At 42.0% G+C, this 20,714-nt stretch overlaps 2 protein-coding genes across 6 annotated transcripts in view; both read left to right on the forward strand.

Annotated features, from left to right (window-relative positions):
- Positions 1-6,932, forward strand: part of LOC110520209 (band 4.1-like protein 5) — a 46,715-nt gene extending 39,783 nt beyond the window's left edge. For 4 of the 5 annotated variants that reach the window (XM_021597367.2, XM_036974592.1, XM_021597368.2 and 1 more), the window contains exons 22-26: positions 3,155-3,236; positions 3,375-3,467; positions 3,674-3,736; positions 3,906-4,045; positions 4,778-6,932. In XM_021597367.2, coding sequence (XP_021453042.2) covers positions 3,155-3,236; positions 3,375-3,467; positions 3,674-3,736; positions 3,906-4,045; positions 4,778-4,844 — 445 coding nt within the window. In that variant the 3' untranslated portion in view covers positions 4,845-6,932. The remainder of the gene's footprint in view (positions 1-3,154; positions 3,237-3,374; positions 3,468-3,673; positions 3,737-3,905; positions 4,046-4,777) is intronic. The other variant, XM_021597372.2, reaches the window with a different exon arrangement.
- A 531-nt stretch (positions 6,933-7,463) lies between these two features.
- The window catches only part of LOC110520210 (receptor activity-modifying protein 1), a 71,433-nt gene continuing 58,182 nt past the window's right edge, over positions 7,464-20,714 (forward strand). Inside the window, exon 1 of the mRNA XM_021597373.2 lies at positions 7,464-8,058. Within this exon, the coding sequence (XP_021453048.1) occupies positions 8,001-8,058 (58 nt within the window). The 5' untranslated portion in view covers positions 7,464-8,000. The remainder of the gene's footprint in view (positions 8,059-20,714) is intronic.

Consider the following 20,714-nt stretch of genomic DNA (forward strand, 5'->3'; position numbering starts at 1 on the left):
TGCAAAATTAGCAGTACATTTTACTGCTTAAAAGAAAATTAAAATTAGCAGTACAAGTTACTGGTATCAGTCATTTTGGTAATTAACAACAAATATTTGTCAGTTATGAATACTTTGGTAAGTTAAACTTGAATAACTTTAACATGTAGTATTAATTTTGTATACATGTCCATGAGTTTCTAGTAGATAGAAAATAGCCCACTAGTAATTAATGAATAAAGCATTAAGCAGTTAATCAACAATGGCATTATTTTCTATTACTCTGCAACTCTTCCAACTATTGACTTTTTCACAACTGCCACCAGTTTGATGCCAAAACATTGACAGCACATGCATACACTGCTCAAAAAGATAAAGGGAACACTAAAATAACACATCCTAGATCTGAATGAATGAAATATTCTTATTAAATACTTTTTTCTTTACATAGTTGAATGTGCTGACAACAAAATCACACAAAAATTATCAATGGAAATCAAATTTATCAACCCATGGAGGTCTGGATTTGGAGTCACACACTCAAAGTGGAAAACCACACTACAGGCTGACCCAACTTTGATTTAATGTCCTTAAAACAAGTCAAAATGAGGCTCAGTAGTGTGTGTGGCCTCCACGTGCCTGTATGACCTCCCTACAACGCCTGGGCATGCTCCTGATGAGGTGGCGGATGGTCTCCTGAGGGATCTCCTCCCAGACCTGGACTAAAGCATCCGCCAACTCCTGGACAGTCTGTGGTGCGACGTTGGCGGTTGGAGCGAGACATGATGTCCCAGATGTGCTCAATTGGATTCAGGTCTGGGGAACGGGCGGGCCAGTCCATAGCATCAATGCCTTCCTCTTGCAGGAACTGCTGACACAGTCCAGCCACGTGAGGTCTAGCATTGTCTTGCATTAGGAGGAACCCAGGGCCAACCACACCAGCATATGGTCTCACAAGGGGTCTGAGGATCTCATCTCGGTAACTAATGGCAGGCTACCTCTGGCGAGCACATGGAGGGCTGTGCGGCCCCCCAAAGAAATGCCACCCCACACCATGACTGACCCACCGCCAAACCGGTCATGCTGGAGGATGTTGCAGGCAGCAGAACATTCTCCACGGCGTCTCCAGACTGTCACGTCTGTCACATGTGCTCAGTGTGAACCTGCTTTCATCTGTGAAGAGCACAGGGCGCCAGTGGCGAATTTGCCAATCTTGGTGTTCTCTGGCAAATGCCAAACGTCCTGCACGGTGTTTGGCTGTAAGCACAACCCCCACCTGTGGACGTCGGGCCCTCATGCCACCCTCATGGAGTCGGTTTCTGACCGTTTGTGCAGACACATGCACATTTGTGGCCTGCTGGAGGTCATTTTGCAGGGCTCTGTCAGTGCTCCTCCTTGCACAAAGGCGGAGGTAGCGGTCCCGCTGCTGGGTTGTTGCCCTCCTACGGCCTCCTCCACGTCTCCTGATGTACTCCTGATGTCTCCTGGTAGCACCTCCATGCTCTGGACACTACGCTGACAGACACAGCAAACCTTCTTGCCACAGCTCGCATTGATGTCCCATCCTGGATGAGCTGCACTACCTGAGCCACTTGTGTGGGTTGTAGACTCCGTCTCATGCTACCACTAGAGTGAAAGCACCGCCAGCATTCAAAAGTGACCAAAACATCAGCCAGGAAGCATAGGAACTGAGAAGTGGTCTGGTCACCACCTGCAGAACCACTCATTTATTTGGGGTGTCTTGCTAAATGTCTATAATTTCCACCTGTTGTCTATTCCATTTGCACAACAGCATGTGACATTTATTGTCAATCCGTGTTACTTCCTAAGTGGACAATTTGATTTCACAGAAGTGTGATTGACTTGGAGTTACATTGTGTTGTTTAAGTGTCCCCTTTATTTTTTTTGAGCAGTGTATAAACGTAAACTAAATGAATGTGTACTATATATATGGATATTTTATGCTGAAACCCTCATATTAAACACCAATGGTATTCACGAAGATGGTTTATTTGTTTTACAGCTTTGTCATTCTGTTTTATTTCCATAATCTTATTTAATTATTTCATATATTTTACACACAGAGAGCCAGAGATAATTAGACACCTGTGGTAATCTGTAGTATCCAAGAAGGCCACTATATGTCATTTTCTGAACTTCTAAATAAACCTTTAAAGTTACCAGAATTCTGAACGTTTCCAGTTATGCCCTCCTTTTGCAACGCTAGACATAGCCAATGAAGATATAGCAGAACGTTGGATTTCACTCCCATCTCTAAATGAAATGCTATTGACCGTTTGGAAGTTTTTTTACGGCGCTTATTTTCTCCTTCCTCAATGCAGCGTGCCTCACAAAACCGAATTGCTGTCCTCGTTATGAAATTATTAACTTGACCCTGGGTATCTAATAATGACCATATACACTGACTGTTTAAAGCAAAACTACCAGAACTATTGCTGATGGTGAACCTGAACAATCACAAAATCAATTGTAAGCCCAGCAGCTTGCTTTTTTCTCCAGCAGCTTGCTTTTATTTGGGTAAAACACCATTTTCAACAGCAGATAGTTTAACAAAACCTAGCAAATTACAGGTTGTCACTACTAATAAAGCCTAATATCGCGCAAACCATTTTAGCATATGAATGTTGGAAGTGCCATGCAGATGTGCAAGATTAGGAACAGGCCACCTAGCTCGTATTGGTCAGCGCGTGAAGCTGTTTGACCAGGCTACTGATATTGCCTGGGGTTGTTCGTCATGCAAAAGGACTTGCAGATCAGTGACTGTCAACACCGTTGCATGCTTAGTTTGACACTGAAGGAGAGGATGCATCAGTTGTCACAAAATAAGATGTAATTTTCAAAAAGGTAGAAAGAATGTAATATGAGCAAAACACATTGATTCGTTAAGTTTTGAGTCGATTTCCTAACAGGCGCCTGCTACATTTTTGATCAGTTTGGGGTTCACGGACCGATGCACGCATGTCTTAAAGATTTGAATCGTGGACGGATGCGTATCGGTGAATCGTTACATCCATGTCTTTGCATATTAAGCACATGCCTAGGATTTTATTTCCATTGACAATGTGCACGTTAGCCTTGCAATTTCAGTACCTCATCAGACTCTAAAGAAATGAAAAACACTAATCCATCTGTCTTGTTTCTCCGTTGTCTTCAGTGTTGAGATGGTGGCTGCGGATCTCATGCCGTCAGCAACCATGATGGCTGCTGAAATACTTAACGAAGGACTGCCGTCAAAGGTTTCAAATTTAAGCTGTGTTTTGCTTTACCAGTTTCTCGCTTGCATTGCATATATTAAAGCACATCTGAATGCACAGAAATAATTGTATGTAATATGTGTGAGCTGTTAACATAGCCGTTGGCTTGTCGCTACGCAGGCCAAACCAGAGGAGCTGGAGATGCCCACCCTGCCGCCGCTGCCAGTCCCGCTGAGTGATAACCTGATAGATTTCTCAGATCCAACCCCAGTAGTAAGTCTCTAGACCCCATCTGCCATAAAATAACCCTCACTGACTCATGTTATAGCTACTGTAGCTGAATGCGGTTGTCCACAACAGTCAAGACCGAATAATAAACCAGTGTCTTGAAATTTCTATCACAATTGAGTTCATAGGCCTGCAGTATGTTTACAGGTTTGGTGCTTTGAGTATAACTCTTGAACGTGGATCTCTTGTAGTTACCACCAGCACCAGTGCAGTCTAAGTCCATGATATCACCTCGCTGGATCGTCCCTGCTGCAGTGAGTACTGGTGTCTTCTGGGCTTTAGTGCTCCTGTCTGTCTTTAGTCTGTTCATGATGGACTGACCTCGGGGCCTAAGTATGTCTGTCTTTTAGTCTGTCTGTCCATAGTCCATCCCTCATAGAGACTGACCCAGTCCACTTTCCTTCTCCTCCCATTCTAATGCAGCCGCCCACTGCCATCTTTACTAACGGCCTCCTTGACCCCTCTGCCAAGACCGCCGCCCCTCTCCAACCTGAAGGGGGGGCTATTGCCCCAACCCTGCACCCCCATCTGTTCTCTCAAACTCACAATGTGATTGCCACAAGGTAAATCAGTCATGACACATCATCATCGCTGCCTTGTCCTATTTCTGTTTTGATCATCTCATCTGGACATTGTGTTCATGGCAGCTAGTCTTAGTTGCTATGCGCTTTTCGCACCATGTCATATGCTATGTTTAGTATGCTGTGTAGAGAGTAGACCAAATAATTCCCCTTGTTATTAATGGAAGCTTGTTGTGTTTAACATCCCCATTGCCTTAATTATGTTCCTGATGAACTTCCATATCTTGTTCTAATAACATGGTGAAGGCTAGAGCTTGATTTTTGACTTCATACTACTTCTCTGCACAAGTTATAAAGTTTGGTTATACTGCTGAAGGAACTCTGTTAGTTAGGATTAATGTTGTGGACTCTAGAAGGTAGTAGGCTTTCTGGGTTTGCCATTTTTACAGTTACAAAAAAGCAGCGCTCGCGTCAAGTAAGTTGTAGCATTTCACTGTTAGGTCTACTACACCTGTTGTATTCGGCGCATTTGACAAATACAATGTGATTTGATTTCTGCTGCAGCCAGGTCTCCTGAAACAATATACGTAGGATGATGGATATGCACTTTCTCATTTTGGTTTCTCATTACGTTGTGTTCTCTTGCATCCCATTATACTGGTTAGCAATACAATATTACTGTTCTGCTAGAATATTACTATTATACATGACTGTATGTTGTGCACACTGAAAGGTAGGAGTTCCGGGCTTTTCATTTTGTTCTCCTCTCACCAGCATTGCTGCCCAGGTACCCAAGAAGGACGGCACAAAGCCCAAAGGTCTGTTGACCACTGAGCTCTGAGAGGGAATCGGGGGCTAGCTTCTGCCCTTCTCATAACAATTATGTCCTATTCCTGGCATTCCCAAACTAGTGGGCTACTTACCACCCTTAACACAAGATTCATATTTTACTGCATTTCCAAAACTGGGGAAAGTTCCTGCCCTAGTTACAACCAGCAACTCCTATGGCATTCCCAAACAATTCCCAAACCAGCTGCAATCATGAAATTGGATTATTGGAATTCTTTCTTACAACAGTCCAGTTTGGAGAAGTATTTATTATTTTATTCCTTTTTTTTCTATTTTAGTACTTTAGTTGTGTCACTGGTCCTCTCATAAGCATTCCTAATTACCTACACAGTGCGCACACCGTTCTTTTAGATATGTTTATAGCTGGAAGGGACTGCAATAAATGCTGAGAGCTAAGGAAGAAGACAAAGCAAAGATGACCATGTCTGACTGGACTCTTTGAGACCATTTTTTGACACCCTTTGGCATTGGGTACATTCCTGTGTTCAGCACACCACCTCCACACAGCCCATTCAGGGAGATGATCTGTCAACCTGAGGCTGCCTACCTGGATGAAGAACCACTGTATCAAAGAACCTCAAAGAGCCTCATCACTGTACCTCAAACCGCTGAATTAAATTGGAGCACTAGACCTGGACTCTTGATAGGATGGGCAATGACTTTCTACTGACATTTTACTTTTTATTTTTATTTTATTTTGTCCTGTTTTTTCCCCTTTTGCTTTTTTTAAAGTGAGTTGTATTGATCAAGCGCCAGCGTTTAGTGTTCAGTTAGGACCTGGCTTTCACTAGAATGTTCTGATCCAGATTATGACTCGATCATCTGAGGATGACAACGGCAATCTGTAGCATGCAGGTATGAATTGAACCACGAACAATTCATACCTAAAACGTTATACCTTTTCTATCTCCATATAAAAACACTAGCTACGACCTGCCTTACTTAGCTAGCTCAATGTGAAATTCTGATTGTAATTTTATACAACAAGGAACTACTAATACTTCTATTATTACTCCTGTGTCTAGGCCTATACTTACTGTACTTTTTATTTTTTGTGTTACTATATACTGTATGTGATGGTAATTTCTCATCATGTCGTCTTGACACTGTTTCTGGCTGTGGTCATCAATGACTCTCAGGCTTGACACGGGAAATAGGCCTAACACATACTGGCACCCCATTGGTTCTTCTCCAGACTAACCCAATCACATCTAGGATCTCTGGTGGTACGAATGAGTCGGTCAACTGTATTATTGACTCACATAAATGTATTTCAGGACTTTTTATATGTTGCCTCTGCGGACGGTAGATCAGAAGTAGATATTTTGCGAGGCTGTGTGCAGTAGAGGTAAAAGCAGAAGGAATTATTTTAAATACTGCTAATTTGAATAAGTAAACTGTGAGCTATTAACACCCATCTCAACAGAAAAGTCTTAAAATCACATTTATTTCATTTTTTGTGAAGTTTCAGAATAATTGATGCTTTCTTGATTTATGTTTTCGCTGGACGACTTAAAAGAACGGCCAAGCTTTGTAGTACTATCTCTCTTTCTCAACTGGCTGTATCATGAGTTATCTAAACTGATTTGCCTGGCAAGAACAATTCTGTGTCATATAAATGATTTATGTCTGCATCAGAAATTGTAGAGAGAGTGATTGACCAACATGAGTGCTCTGTGTACCTACCTAATAACTTTTCGTTTTGCCTCTGTATCTGAGATGAGACTTCTCTTGGTTAGAAATTATACTTCACCATGTAAGTGCAATTTCGCTGTAGCTCTTCTACGTTAATTTATTCCTCTTTTTGTAAGAGCACCCTTATTCACGCTGTATTTAAGTTGTTTGTAGATGTAAAAAATTGCTCTAGGTATTGTCACCACACCAATTTGTATCATGTACATTGATCATCATTACTTTTGAAGGATATGTAGACTATTAAGCCAGTAGCAATTTTGTACAATGTAGTAAATTCTTCAAGTAAAAAGTATTCAAAGAAAAAACAAGTGTGAGTTCTTCCAATGAATATATCTGGGCCTTGTCTCTACTACGACAAATAAATAAAAAACGTGAAGCCTATGTCCATCGGCATCAATTGGAACTGTTTATTGATGCTGCAGGAGCTGTAATTCTGTGTTAGCACGTGCTAACACTAGAGGGCAGCATTAGATGATGTTGGACTCTGCCGTTTTATTATCAACCCTGTCTGTTTAGTGCTCTGGTTTAACACTACACTTCATTTGACCCATGGGATTGGTCTCAATTATTATTATTTTTTTATATACTTAATTGTAATTTTGTCATGTGAAGAAATTGCCTATTTCTTAACATGTAGGCTAAAATGTATATTGATACCATGTACCTTTTATGTAGTAGTTGTGTTGTCTATCATGTTCAAAATCACACCAGGCCGATACTGAGCACTTCACTTTTTATTTTACGTCATGTTCATTTGAATGCATAAAAGGTAAAATATTGTCACTTTTTTCCTGTACAGTACTGAGCATAATAATGAAGTCCCTCCAACAATAGTCGCCCACTTCCTTATCCCCAGACCCCAGACAGAATAGCCTGCATTCTGTTTAGGCTCCCGTGGCTCTCACTCTGTTGGTATACTGTCAAGAGAATTTACGCTCGAGACCCACCAGTTCACTGGTGGAGCAGGCACTGTTCTGAATTAGTGCGTCTCGAACGCGCAATGGTTTGTTGGAGTTGCCAAGTACCTCGTAGTGAACACGAATCTTGCGCCAGGTTTTTGGACTGTCTTATGGACTTGGTCAAATTTGACTTGTCCAGTCGCGATGTTGGCTTAATGTATTTCAATGATAACGAATCTATTTCGTAAAGACAACTGACCGGATAGGCTACTCGGAAAGGGAACTCCCGACAACCCGAAGCATGTGTACCTCTCCAGAGTTATTTTTTTGCGCAAGGTGATAGTGACGGTGAAGACAGTTGAGCTGCCTTTTCTAGTTGGCTAAGAGGAACGAGTCAAATACTTATGGATTACTACCCTATGGTTCTTTGACAGGGTCGCCTCGATCTTAAAGTGGAACATTAGGGAGGACACTTGTGAGGCTTTATCTTCTGTTTCACACATCTTAACGCTTTTCCAACTTCTGGCATTGGACAACAGTTTTGAAGGAAGACCATGGCATCGGAAACCACTCCAGTGTTGTCGAAACAGGTGTTACTTTGGCTGGTTGTAGGTGAGTTTTGGAGAAACGCAAGAGCGTAGCGCAGGGCATCGCTATCCCTCAAGGCTTTTGTTCCTTTTCTACAGATGGCCGGACATGAAATAATTTATGAACGATGTCCAAAACATCCGATAGAAACTGCAAAAGTGATTATCATAAAGTATTGAAATAACCCTTTCCAGGTGGGTTAACAATATATGCAACCGATTAATATTATTCAAAAAGAGATCTTATATTCAAGAATAATGTAAAAATAACGATTAGGACCACACGTGCTTGTCTGATGCCATATGGTTGGTTTATATATATATATATATGTGTGTGTGTGTAAACTCAGCAAAAAAAAGAAACGTCCTCACTGTCAACTGCATTTATTTTCAGCAAACTTAACGTGTATATATTTGTATGAACATAAGATTCAACAACTGAGACATAAACTGAAAAAGTTCCACAGATGTGACTAACAGCAATCCCTGAACAAAGGGGGTCAACATCAAAAGTAAGTCAGTATCTGGTGTGGCCACCAGCTGCATTAAGTACTGCAGTGCATCTCCTCATGGACTGCGCCAGATTTGACAGTTCTTGTTGTGAGACCAAGGCACCTGCAAGTTCCTGGACATTTCTGGGGGGAATGGCCCTAGCCCTCACCCTCCAATCTAACAGGTCCCAGACCTGTTAGATTGGCCATGGCAGAACACTGACATTTCAGTCTTGCAGGAAATCATGCACACAACCAGCTGGTGGCATTATCATGCTGGAGGGTCATGTCAGGATGAGCCTGCATGAAGGGGATCACATGAGGGAGGAGGATGTCTTCCCTGTAACGCACAGCGTTGACATTGCCTGCAATGACAACAAGCTCAGTACGATGATGCTGTGACACACCGCCCCAGACCATGACGGACCCTCCACCTCCAAATCGATCTCGCTCCAGAGTACAGGCCTCGGTGTAACACTCATTCCTTTGACGATAAACGCGAATCCGACCATCACACCTGGTGAGACAAAACCGTGACTCGTCAGAGAAGAGCAATTTTTGCCAGTCTGGTCCAGCAATGGTGGGTTTGTGCCCATAGGCGATGTTGTTGCCGGTAATGTCTGGTGAGGACCTGGCTTACAACAGGCCTACAAGCCCTCAGTCCAGCCTCTCTCTGCCTATTGCGGACAGTCTGAGCCCTGATGGCGGGATTGTGCATTCTTGGTGTTACTCGAGCAGTTGTTGTTGCCATCCTGTACCTGACCCACAGGTTTGATGTTCGGATGTACCAATCCTGTGCAGGTGTCGTTACACATGGTCTGCCAATGTGAGGACGATCAGCTGTCTCCCTGTAGCGCTGTCTTAGGCGTCTCACAGTACGGACATTGCAATTTCTTGCCCCTAAAGTCCTCATGCCTCCTTGCACCATGCCTAAGGCACGTTCACGCAGATGGGCAGGGACCCGTGGCATCTTTCTTTTTGTGTTTTTCGGAGTCAGTAGAAAGGCCTCTTTTAGTGTACTAAGTTTTCATAACTGTGACCTTAATTGCTGTTAGTGTCTTAACGACTGTTCCACAGGTGCACGTTAATTAATTCATTATGGTTTATTGAACAAGAATGGGAAACAGTGCTTTTAACCCTTTACAATGAACGTCTGTGAAGTTGGATTTTTTTAATCATCTTTGAAAGACAGTGTCGTGAAAAAGAGACTTCTTTTTTTTGTTGAGTTACATATATATATATATATATATATATATATATATATATATACATACACACACACACACACACACACACACACACACACACACACACACACACACACACTCTGCTCAAAAAAATAAAGGGAACACTTAAACAACACAATGTAACTCCAAGTCAATCACACTTCTGTGAAATCAAACTGTCCACTTAGGAAGCAACACTGATTGACAATACATTTCACATGCTGTTGTGCAAATGGAATAGACAACAGGTGGCAATTAGCAAGACACCCCCAATAAAGGAGTGGTTCTGCAGGTGATAACCACAGACCACCTCTCAGTTCCTATGCTTCCTGGCTGATGTTTTGGTCACTTTTGAATGCTGGCGGTGCTTTCACTCTAGTGGTAGCATGAGACGGAGTCTACAACCCACACAAGTGGCTCAGGTAGTGCAGCTCATCCAGGATGGCACATCAATGCGAGCTGTGGCAAGAAGGTTTGCTGTGTCTGTCAGCGTAGTGTCCAGAGCATGGAGGCGCTACCAGGAGACAGGCCAGTACATCAGGAGACGTGGAGGAGGCCGTAGGAGGGCAACAACCCAGCAGCAGGACCGCTACCTCCGCCTTTGTGCAAGGAGGAGCAGGAGGAGCACTGCCAGAGCCCTGCAAAATGAACTCCAGCAGGCCACAAATGTGCATGTGTCTGCTCAAACGGTCAGAAACAGACTCCATGAGGGTGGTATGAGGGCCCGACGTCCACAGGTGGGGGTTGTGCTTACAGCCCAACACCGTGCAGGACGTTTGGCATTTGCCAGAGAACACCAAGATTGGCAAATTCGCCACTGGTGCCCTGTGCTCTTCACAGATGAAAGCAGGTTCACACTGAGCACATGTGACAGTCTGGAGACGCCGTGGAGAACGTTCTGCTGCCTGCAACATCCTCCAGCATGACCGGTTTGGCGGTGGGTCAGTCATGGTGTGGGGTGGCATTCCTTTGGGGGGCCGCACAGCCCTCCATGTGCTCACCAGAGGTAGCCTGACTGCCATTAGGTACCGAGATGAGATCCTCAGACCCCTTGTGAGACCATATGCTGGTGCGGTTGGCCCTGGGTTCCTCCTAATGCAAGACAATGCTAGACCTCATGTGGCTGGAGTGTGTCAGCAGCTCCTGCAAGAGGAAGGCATTGATGCTATGGACTGGCCCGCCCATTCCGCAGACCTGAATCCAATTGAGCACATCTGGGACATCATGTCTCGCTCCATCGACCAACGCCACGTTGCACCACAGACTGTCCAGGAGTTGGCGGATGCTTTAGTCCAGGTCTGGGAGGAGATCCCTCAGGAGACCATCCGCCACCTCATCAGGAGCATTCCCAGGCGTTGTAGGGAGGTCATACAGGCACGTGGATGCCACACACACTACTGAGCCTCATTTTGACTTGTTTTAAGGACATTACATCAAAGTTGGATCAGCCTGTAGTGTGGTTTTCCACTTTGAGTGTGTGACTCCAAATCCAGACCTCCATGGGGTTGATAAATTTGATTTCCATTGATAATTTTTGTGTGATTTTGTTGTCAGCACATTCAACTATGTAAAGAAAAATGTATTTAATAAGAATATTTCATTCATTCAGATCTAGGATGTGTTATTTTAGTGTTCCCTTTATTTTTTTGAGCAGTATATGTATATGAGCAGTATGTGTGTGTGTGTGTGTGTGTGTGTGTGTGTGTGTACATACATGTCTATATATGGAAAGTAATTCATGAAGCCTAATTTAAAAAATATCATATGGGTATTTGCATAACATTTTGTGAAAGGAGGATGATCCAGGAGGATGATCTTGTCAACATGATGCAATTTTGACAAGTCATAAAGCCTGTCTTTGAATAGGACAACATTTTGACTTAACAGCAAGGTGAAGGTGCTCAAAACAGACCCATCCACACAGGTCAATTTTATCTAATGCATGGGGCCCTCCTGCTGTAGGGAAATAGTACACACATCTTAACCAGCCTACTGTGCTGAAGTCTGAGAAGGTGTGCTGCTGTCTGTGCACACCTAAGGGTCCAACTCAAGGTGTCATAACAAATCATACCGACTTTGGGAGCATCAATATCATGGTTTGCGTTTTCAACAACACAATAAATAGACTGTCAATCTCGACTGAAAAAGAATGCATCGCTCCCTACCTTGTAGGCATACCCAGTATCGACGGTTTGGCAATCTCCGAATGTCATTAAACTTTGGGGCGTTTGGTAATAGATGCCTCTTTCCATTCATCAAATGCCCACTGCACAGTTTGGATTGATATATGGATTTTATTTGACAGTTTAAAAAAACCTATATATATACATACAGTACCAGTCAAAAGTTTGGGCACTTACTCATTCAAGGGTTTTTCTTTATTTGTACTATTTTCTACATTGTAGAATGAAGACAAACTATGAAATAACACATTTCAGTCTCCTCTGAACAGTTGATGTTCAGATGTCTCTGTTACTTGAGCTCTGTGAAGCATTTATTTGGGCTGCAATTTCTGAGGCTGGTAACTCTAATGACCTTATCCTCTGCGGCAGAGGTAACTTTGGATCTTCCTTTCCCGTGGCGGTCCTCATGAGAGCCAGTTTCATGATAGTGCTTGATGTTTTTTGCGACTGCACTTGAAGAAACTTTCAAAGTTCTCTAAATTTAGCAGATTCTGACCATGTCTTAAAGTAATGAAGGACTGTCGTTTCTCTTTGCTTATTTGAGCTGTTCTTGCCATAATATGGACTTGGTATTTTATCAAATATAACACAAATATCAAATCTTCTGTATACCACCCCTACCTTGTCACAACACCACTGATTGGCTCAAACGCATTAAGAAGGAAGGAAATACCTCAAATTAACTTTTAACAAGGCACACCTGTTAATTGAAATGCATTCCTTATGAAGCTGGTTGAGAGAAGAGATGTTATCAAGGCAAGGGGTTGTTACTTAGAAGAATCTCATATAAAATATATTTTGATTTGTTTAACAGTTTTGGTTACTACATGATTCCATATGTGTTATTTCGTAGTTTGTTTTCAATATTATTCTACAATGTAGAAAATGGTAAACATAAAGAAAGTCTTGACTGGTACCGTGTGTATATGTATATAAAATCTATATGTGTATATATGTGTATATATGTGTATATATGTGTGTATATATATATATATATATATATATATATATATATATATATATATATATATATATGTATGTATGTATATATATATATGTATGTATGTATGTATGTATGTACAAAGATTTTAAAACGTTACCAGGATTGAGCAATAAAGTTGGATTTATTTCTATTCTGGTCCCAATTCTTTATTTTTTTTTGCTTAAATAGGCCCCTTTTTTTTTACATAAATACCTATACAATTACATATGTAGACACAGTTCAGAGAGAGAGACAAAAAAAGTTTATACCGTTCACACCTTAGCCAGCTTCTGACATTCTTTTTAAAGTGGTTATGGTCGGTATGGCTTTGAGTTGCTGTGTTAGCATGTTCCACTTAACAGCTCAGGTATATAAAAATGTGTTATCAGATAGACTTATATTTAAAACTGTGAATATTAGACTCTGGCTCTGGTGTTATACTGGTGGACATCTCTAACAAATAAAAAATAGTTGGGTAGGTACCTGGGGGCTGAGTCCGTGATAATTATGTGGACCAGACCAAGTTGTATTAATACTACTCGTTTTTCCACAGATATCCAGCCGAGCTGCTTAAAATGCTCGACATCCAAATGAGTATGAGGGGGAGTTTAAGTACAATTCTTACAAGCTTGTTTTGACTCGTCTGCTGTCCCCATAGGAGAACCCTTTTTGGTTCCAGGTAGAACCCTCTGTAGAAAGGGTTCTACATTCAAAAAATGTAGAACTAGGAATAGATATAGCCCTTGGTTCACTCCAGAACTGTCTGCCCTTGAACAGCACAAAAACATCCTGTGGCGTTTTGCATTGGCATCGAATAGCCCCCGTGATATGCAACTTTTTAGGGAAGTTAGGAACCAATATACACAGGCAGTTAGGAAAGCTAACATTTAAAATTAGCATCCTGTAGTACAAACTCAAAAAAGTTCTGGGACACTGTAAAGTCCATGGAGAACAAGAACACCTCCTCCCAGCGGCCCACTGCACTGAGGCTTGGAAACACTGTCACTACTGATAAATCCACAATAATTGAGAATTTCAATAAGCATTTTTCTACGGCTGGCCATGCTTTCCACCTGGCTACCCCTACCCCGGTCAACAGCCCTGCGCTCCCCACAGCAACTCGCCCAAACCTCCCCCACTTCTCCTCCACCCAAATCCAGATAGCTGATGTTCTGAAAGAGTTGCATCTGGACCCCTACAAATCAGCCGGGCTAGACAATCTGGGCCCTCTCTTTCTAAAATGATCTGCCGAAATTATTGCAACCCCTATTACTAGCCTGTTCAACCTCTCTTTCATATCGTCTGAGATTCCCATAGATTGAAAAGCTGCCGCGGTCATCCCCCTCTTCAAAGGGGGAGACACTCTAGACCCAAACTGCTATAGCCCTAAATCTATTCTACCCTGCCTTTCTAAGGTCTTTGAAAGTTAACAAACAGATTAACGACCATTTCGAATCTCACCGTACCTTCTCCGCTATGCAATCTGGTTTCAGAGCTTGTCATGGGTGCATCTCAGCCATGCTCAAGGTCCTTAACGATATCATAACCTCCATCTATAAGAGACATTACTGTGCAGCCGTATTCATCGACCTGGCTAAGGCTTTCGACTCTGTCAATCACAACATTTGTATTGACGGACTCAACAGCCTTGGTTTCTCAAATGATTGCCTCGCTTGGTTCATCAACTACTTCTCCGATAGAGTTCAGTATGTCAAATCGGAGGGCCTGTTGTCCGGACCTCTGGCAGTCTCTATGGGGGTGCTACAGGGTTCAATTCTCGGGCCGACTCTTTTCTCTGTGTACATCAATGATGTCGTTCTCGCTGCTGGTGATTATTTGATCCACCTCTACGCAGATGACACCATTCTGTATACCGCCGGCCCTTCGTTGGACACTGTGTTAACTAACCTCCAGATGAGCTTCAATGCCATACAACTCTCCTTCCGTGGCCTCCAACTGCTCTTAAATGCAAGTAAAACTAAATGCATGCTCTTCAACAGATCGCTGCCCGCACCCGCCCGCCCGTCCAGCATCACTGGACAGTTCTGACTTAGAATATGTGGACAACTACAAATACCTAGGTCTCTGGTTAGACTGTAAACTCTCCTTCCAGACTCACATTAAACATCTTAAAATCTAGAATCGGCTTCCTATTTCGCAACAAAGCATCCTTCACTCATACTGCCAAACATACCCTCGTAAAACTGACCATCCTACTGATCCTCGACTTCAGCGATGTCATTTACAAAATAGCCTCTAACACTCTACTCAGCAAACTGGATGCAGTCTATCACAGCGCCATCTGTTATGTCATCAAAGCCCCATATACTACCCACCACTGTGACCTGTATGATTTAATTTGCTGGCCCTCGCTTCATACTCATCACCAAACCCACTGGCTCCAGGTCATCTACAAGTCTCTGCTAGGTAAAGCTTGCCTTATTTCAGCTCACTGGTCACCATAGCAGCACCCACCCGTAGCACACGCTCCAGCAGGTACAGTGCCTTGCGAAAGTATTCGGCCCCCTTGAACTTTGCGACCTTTTGCCACATTTCAGGCTTCAAACATAAAGATATAAAACTGTATTTTTTTGTGAAGAATCAACAACAAGTGGGACACAATCATGAAGTGGAACGACATTTATGGGATATTTCAAACTTTTTTAACAATTCAAAAACTGAAAAATTGGGCGTGCAAAATTATTCAGCCCCCTTAAGTTAATACTTTGTAGCGCCACCTTTTGCTGCGATTACAGCTGTAAGTCGCTTGGGGTATGTCTATCAGTTTTGCACATCGAGAGACTGAAGTTTTTTCCTATTCCTCCTTGCAAAACAGCTCGAGCTCAGTGAGGTTGGATGGAGAGCATTTGTGAACAGCAGTTTTCAGTTCTTTCCACAGATTCTCGATTGGATTCAGGTCTGGACTTTGACTTGGCCATTCTAACACCTGGATATGTTTATTTTTGAACCATTCCATTGTAGATTTTGCTTTATGTTTTGGATCATTGTCTTGTTGGAAGACAAATCTCCGTCCCAGTCTCAGGTCTTTTGCAGACTCCATCAGGTTTTCTTCCAGAATGGTCCTGTATTTGGCTCCATCCATCTTCCCATCAATTTTAACCATCTTCCCTGTCCCTGCTGAAGAAAAGCAGGCCCAAACCATGATGCTGCCACCACCATGTTTGACAGTGGGGATGGTGTGTTCAGCTGTGTCTCTTTTACGCCAAACATAACGTTTTGCATTGTTGCCAAAAAGTTCAATTTTGGTTTCATCTGACCAGAGCACCTTCTTCCACATGTTTGGTGTGTCTCCCAGGTGGCTTGTGGCAAACTTTAAACTACACTTTTTATGGATATCTTTAAGAAATGGCTTTCTTCTTGCCACTTCCATAAAGGCCAGATTTGTGCAATATACGACTGATTGTTGTCCTATGGACAGAGTCTCCCACCTCAGCTGTAGATCTCTGCAGTTCATCCAGAGTGATCATGGGCCTTTTGGCTGCATCTCTGATCAGTCTTCTCCTTGTATGAGCTGAAAGTTTAGAGGGACGGCCAGGTCTTGGTCGATTTGCAGTGGTCTGATACTCCTTCCATTTCAATATTATCGCTTGCACAGTGCTCCTTAGGATATTTAAAGCTTGGGAAATCTTTTTGTATCCAAATCCGGCTTTAAACTTCTTCACAACAGTATCTCGGACCTGCCTGGTGTGTTCCTTGTTCTTCATGATGCTCTCTGCGCTTTTAACGGACCTCTGAGACTATCACAGTGCAGGTGCATTTATACGGAGACTTGATTACACACAGGTGGATTGTATTTATCATCATTAGTCATTTAGGTCAACATTGGATCATTCAGAGATCCTCACTGAACTTCTGGAGAGAGTTTGCTGCACTGAAAGTAAAGGGGCTGAATAATTTTGCACGCCCAATTTTTCAGTTTTTGAATTGTTAAAAAAGTTTGAAATATCCAATAAATGTCGTTCCACTTAATGATTGTGTCCCACTTGTTGTTGATTCTTCACAAAAATATAGTTTTATATCTTTATGTTTGAAGCCTGAAATGTGGCAAAAGGTCGCAAATTTCAAGGGGGCTGAATACTTTCGCAAGGCACTGTATATCTCATTGGTCACCCCCAAAGCCAATTCTTCCTTTGGCTGCCTCTCCTTCCAGTTCTCTGCTGCCAATGACGGGAACGAACTGCAAAAATCACTGAAGCTGGAGACTATTACCTCCCTCACTAGCTTTAAGCACCAGCTGTCAGAGCAGCTCACAGATCACTGCACCTGTACATATCTCATCTGTAAATAGCCCATCCAATCTATCTTATCCCCATACTGTATTTATTTATCTTGCTCCTTTGCACCCCAGTATCTATACTTGCACATTCATCTTGTGCACATCCTACCATTCCAGTGTTTAATTGCTATATTGTAATTACTTTGCCACCATGGCCTATTTATTGCCTTACCTCTCTTATCCTACCTCATTTCCACATGCTGTTTATAGATTTTTCTACTGTATTATTGATTGTATGTTTTGTTCATTCCATGTGTAACTCTGTGTTGTTGCATGTGTCGAACTGCTATGCTTTATCTTGGCCAGGTCGCAGTTGCAAATGAGAACTTGTTCTCAACTAGGTAAAATAAAAAACCTGCAACAAAGGTTTCTTCTATGGGGACAGCCGAAGAACCCTTTAAGGTTCTAGATAGCACCTTTTCTTCTAAGAGTGTAGCTTATTCTTTAGATGTGTGGAGCTTGCAAGAGTCTTTAGGGTGTCTATAGCTAGGTTTCCATCCAATTGGTGACAGATTTTCATGTGAATATTCTAAAATGCGCATTTTCCCATCAGACTTATGTTTCCATCTAATTGACTTGTTGCAGATAAGTCTGAGCATAAATTGCTTTTGCTGTTAAATGTTCATGTACCAAATAAAAAATACAAGAAGTCTATTGATCTAATGTCTAATGTCAATCTAATTAACATTTTTTTTAAATCCCAATTTTTTTAAATCATCAGTGTTTAAGCTAGAGATATGTGTTGTTTTTTGTATGGTATGCATCTAAATCTGAGCGCTGAGCTACAGCGCTGTTTGTCAGACCCGTTTGCGGTCCAAACACTTAACACACACCCTATCCCCTCAGCCCTCAAATTAAGTGGACACTTCTGAAGGCGTATCATGACGTCTGACGGGTATACACTTGCAGGGCAAGGGAGGAAGGAATGATTTTTAAATGGACCTCCGTTTGCCGGAAATTCGTCACTTGTTCATCCTGCGATGATTGTTTTTCAGCCACTGATAGCTTGTAGGTGCTAAATATGCGCCACAGTCAATTATGAGAGCATGTTTACTGATATTAAATATATCATTATTAATATACGCCTACTGTATGATAACTAGCAAATTAACTAACGTTAGCTTGCCTAGCTGAAACTTCTGAAGAAGGAAAAAGTTTTATTTCTACAATTTCCAAAAGATAACCAAACAAAAACGGATAAACTTTTTACAACACGTGTTTGTGCATAAGTAGCACAATTTCTAACTTATTTGTTTTTATTTACACTTGTATGTTGACTTCTCCATTTATGTTGTTTTTATGTTTTCGCTGACTTTTCTTAGCGGATGTACATTCGTTGCGAATTGAAGTATGGGGAGTTTCAGGCCCCGGAGTGAACATAATTGTACACTCGCAAAGCCAACTAAAAACGAGGGCTGAGGGGCTTACAATGCAAATTTCCCTTGCTTGGCTAATCATTTGAACCACCCTCCAAGATGGCGATGGGGATTCCCCCAAGGGCAATAGTCGAGGGTAAGTGGACGAGGGTGTGTCTTTTAAATGTTTGGACCGCCTGCAGGAGACATCCCGAAAATCGTTCTTCTTTCGAAAACTTCTCACGAAAACTGTAGCATACGAACGGTATGTTCTACTAACTAATATGAGCCCACTATGGAAAGACGAGACTCTCACGAAAACGATGGTGTTCTACGTTTTGCAAAGACTTGTCTGAAGGTAATCCATACAAATGTGCCAACAAAAAAATCAGGTTAGATATGAGTCCAAAAACCGAAATATTTCCTGAGCTTTCTTATAGCTCCTAGATATGGGTCAGACACTTTAAAACCTTATTCCTTATGATTTCTGTTACTTTATTTATAGACCTTATAAACTGTCGAGAGTAGACCCACAACCAGTCCAAGTGGAATTGAACATTCAAATCACGGGCCTTTTGCGCCGTTATTCAAATGACATTTTCACTGCTGCCTGGAGTATAATTTTGTACTCACTTGAAAACAATAATATAATTATTTATTGCATTGTGGTGTTCTAGTCTAGGTAGGATAATTGTGTTGTCCCTAAACAAGATCAAAAGGGAAGCTTTTTGAGCTGAGTGTCTCATGTCTTCACTGTTCTTTCATGCGCAACGTTCTTGTGGATTCATATTGAAAATTGATGCAGCTTTGAATGCTTTTCTGTGTGGTATGATTGCTAGTTAGTATATTGCAGATCTGGACAAACAAACCACCTGCCCCTATTGTCACGATGAATGGTGGATGGAGGGCAGGATAGACAGTTATATCGGCTGGTAGACTATATTCACATGTGATATAGTGAAAGTTAGCACACGGAAAAGCGTTATGCGTATGGGAAGTACCGAAACATTTTGATATAAGGGAGGTGCATGCAAGCAGATGAGACAATTTGTCTAGGATGGAAGAAATTATGTCGTAAAACCAACAAAAGAGTGAATGTAAACCAGGGAAAAAACTCACTACTTTCCCCTGTGCCCCGTTAAAAAAACACACACAACCCTCCCCCAAAGCAAAAATAAAGTTTGACAACTGTGTATGCCTCATATGGTACTGTAATGGTCTGTAATGTTTAGTTGTGTGTGACAGTCATAACTGCAGTAGGCCACTGTGTGATATGACCCATACCACAGCTCCTACCTTTAAATGAGGCCTGTCTCACAAGTCTCATTTAAACTCTCAGGACTGAGTGTGTAGAAATGGGAAGTCTCATGCCAAAATATTCTTCCCTTGTGTTTTGTTCATTATAGAACCTCAATCAATACCCATGACCTTTTGTGTTAAATGCTGTGTCCACACACGACGAGTCTCATTTAAACTCTCAGGACTGAGTGTGTAGAAATGGGAACGTTTCATGCCAAAACATTCCTCCCTAGTGTTATGTTCATTACAAAACCTCAATCAATACACATGACATTTTGTGCTAAATGCTGTGTCCACACACTACTGTACTCAGAGTCCTGGCTGAACATCCCAAGAAAATCATATTAAAAACATGCTCAGAGTATTTGAATGGCCTGTCTCGGTCTCTATCATTCCCCTGTTGTCTAAATAAAGCTTAAACAATTACCTGAGGGAGGAATTCCACTCTCCTTGAAAAATGGAAGTTAGCAGTATGTTTTTTTTTTTTTGTGTTATCTGTCCTGAACTCAGTTTGATCCATGCTTATATTTTAGCTACAGTGTGGTTGTAATTAAAAATGTAGAAATACCAAAAGGGCTTCTGCTCCTGAATAATGAGTAACTGAGGGCCGTTGCTGGATTAGAACTAGCATTCTTGGGTGACGCAAACACTTCAAATAAGAAACAGTTTCATTAATCTGTAAACCCAGATTGTGCTGCTTTCTCCCCATGAGGCACACCAGCATTTCTTTCCCATTTGAGGTTATGCTCTGGCAAGGACTAAAATCTCAAATTGAACTATGTTTATATGCATGTTGGCATGTTGCAAAGCCGTGTCTTCTGTTATTTCTCAGTTCTGTTCCATTGGAA

The sequence above is a fragment of the Oncorhynchus mykiss genome, chromosome 3, assembly GCF_013265735.2.
Source record: "Oncorhynchus mykiss isolate Arlee chromosome 3, USDA_OmykA_1.1, whole genome shotgun sequence".
NCBI classification, from domain to species: Eukaryota; Metazoa; Chordata; class Actinopteri; order Salmoniformes; family Salmonidae; genus Oncorhynchus; species Oncorhynchus mykiss.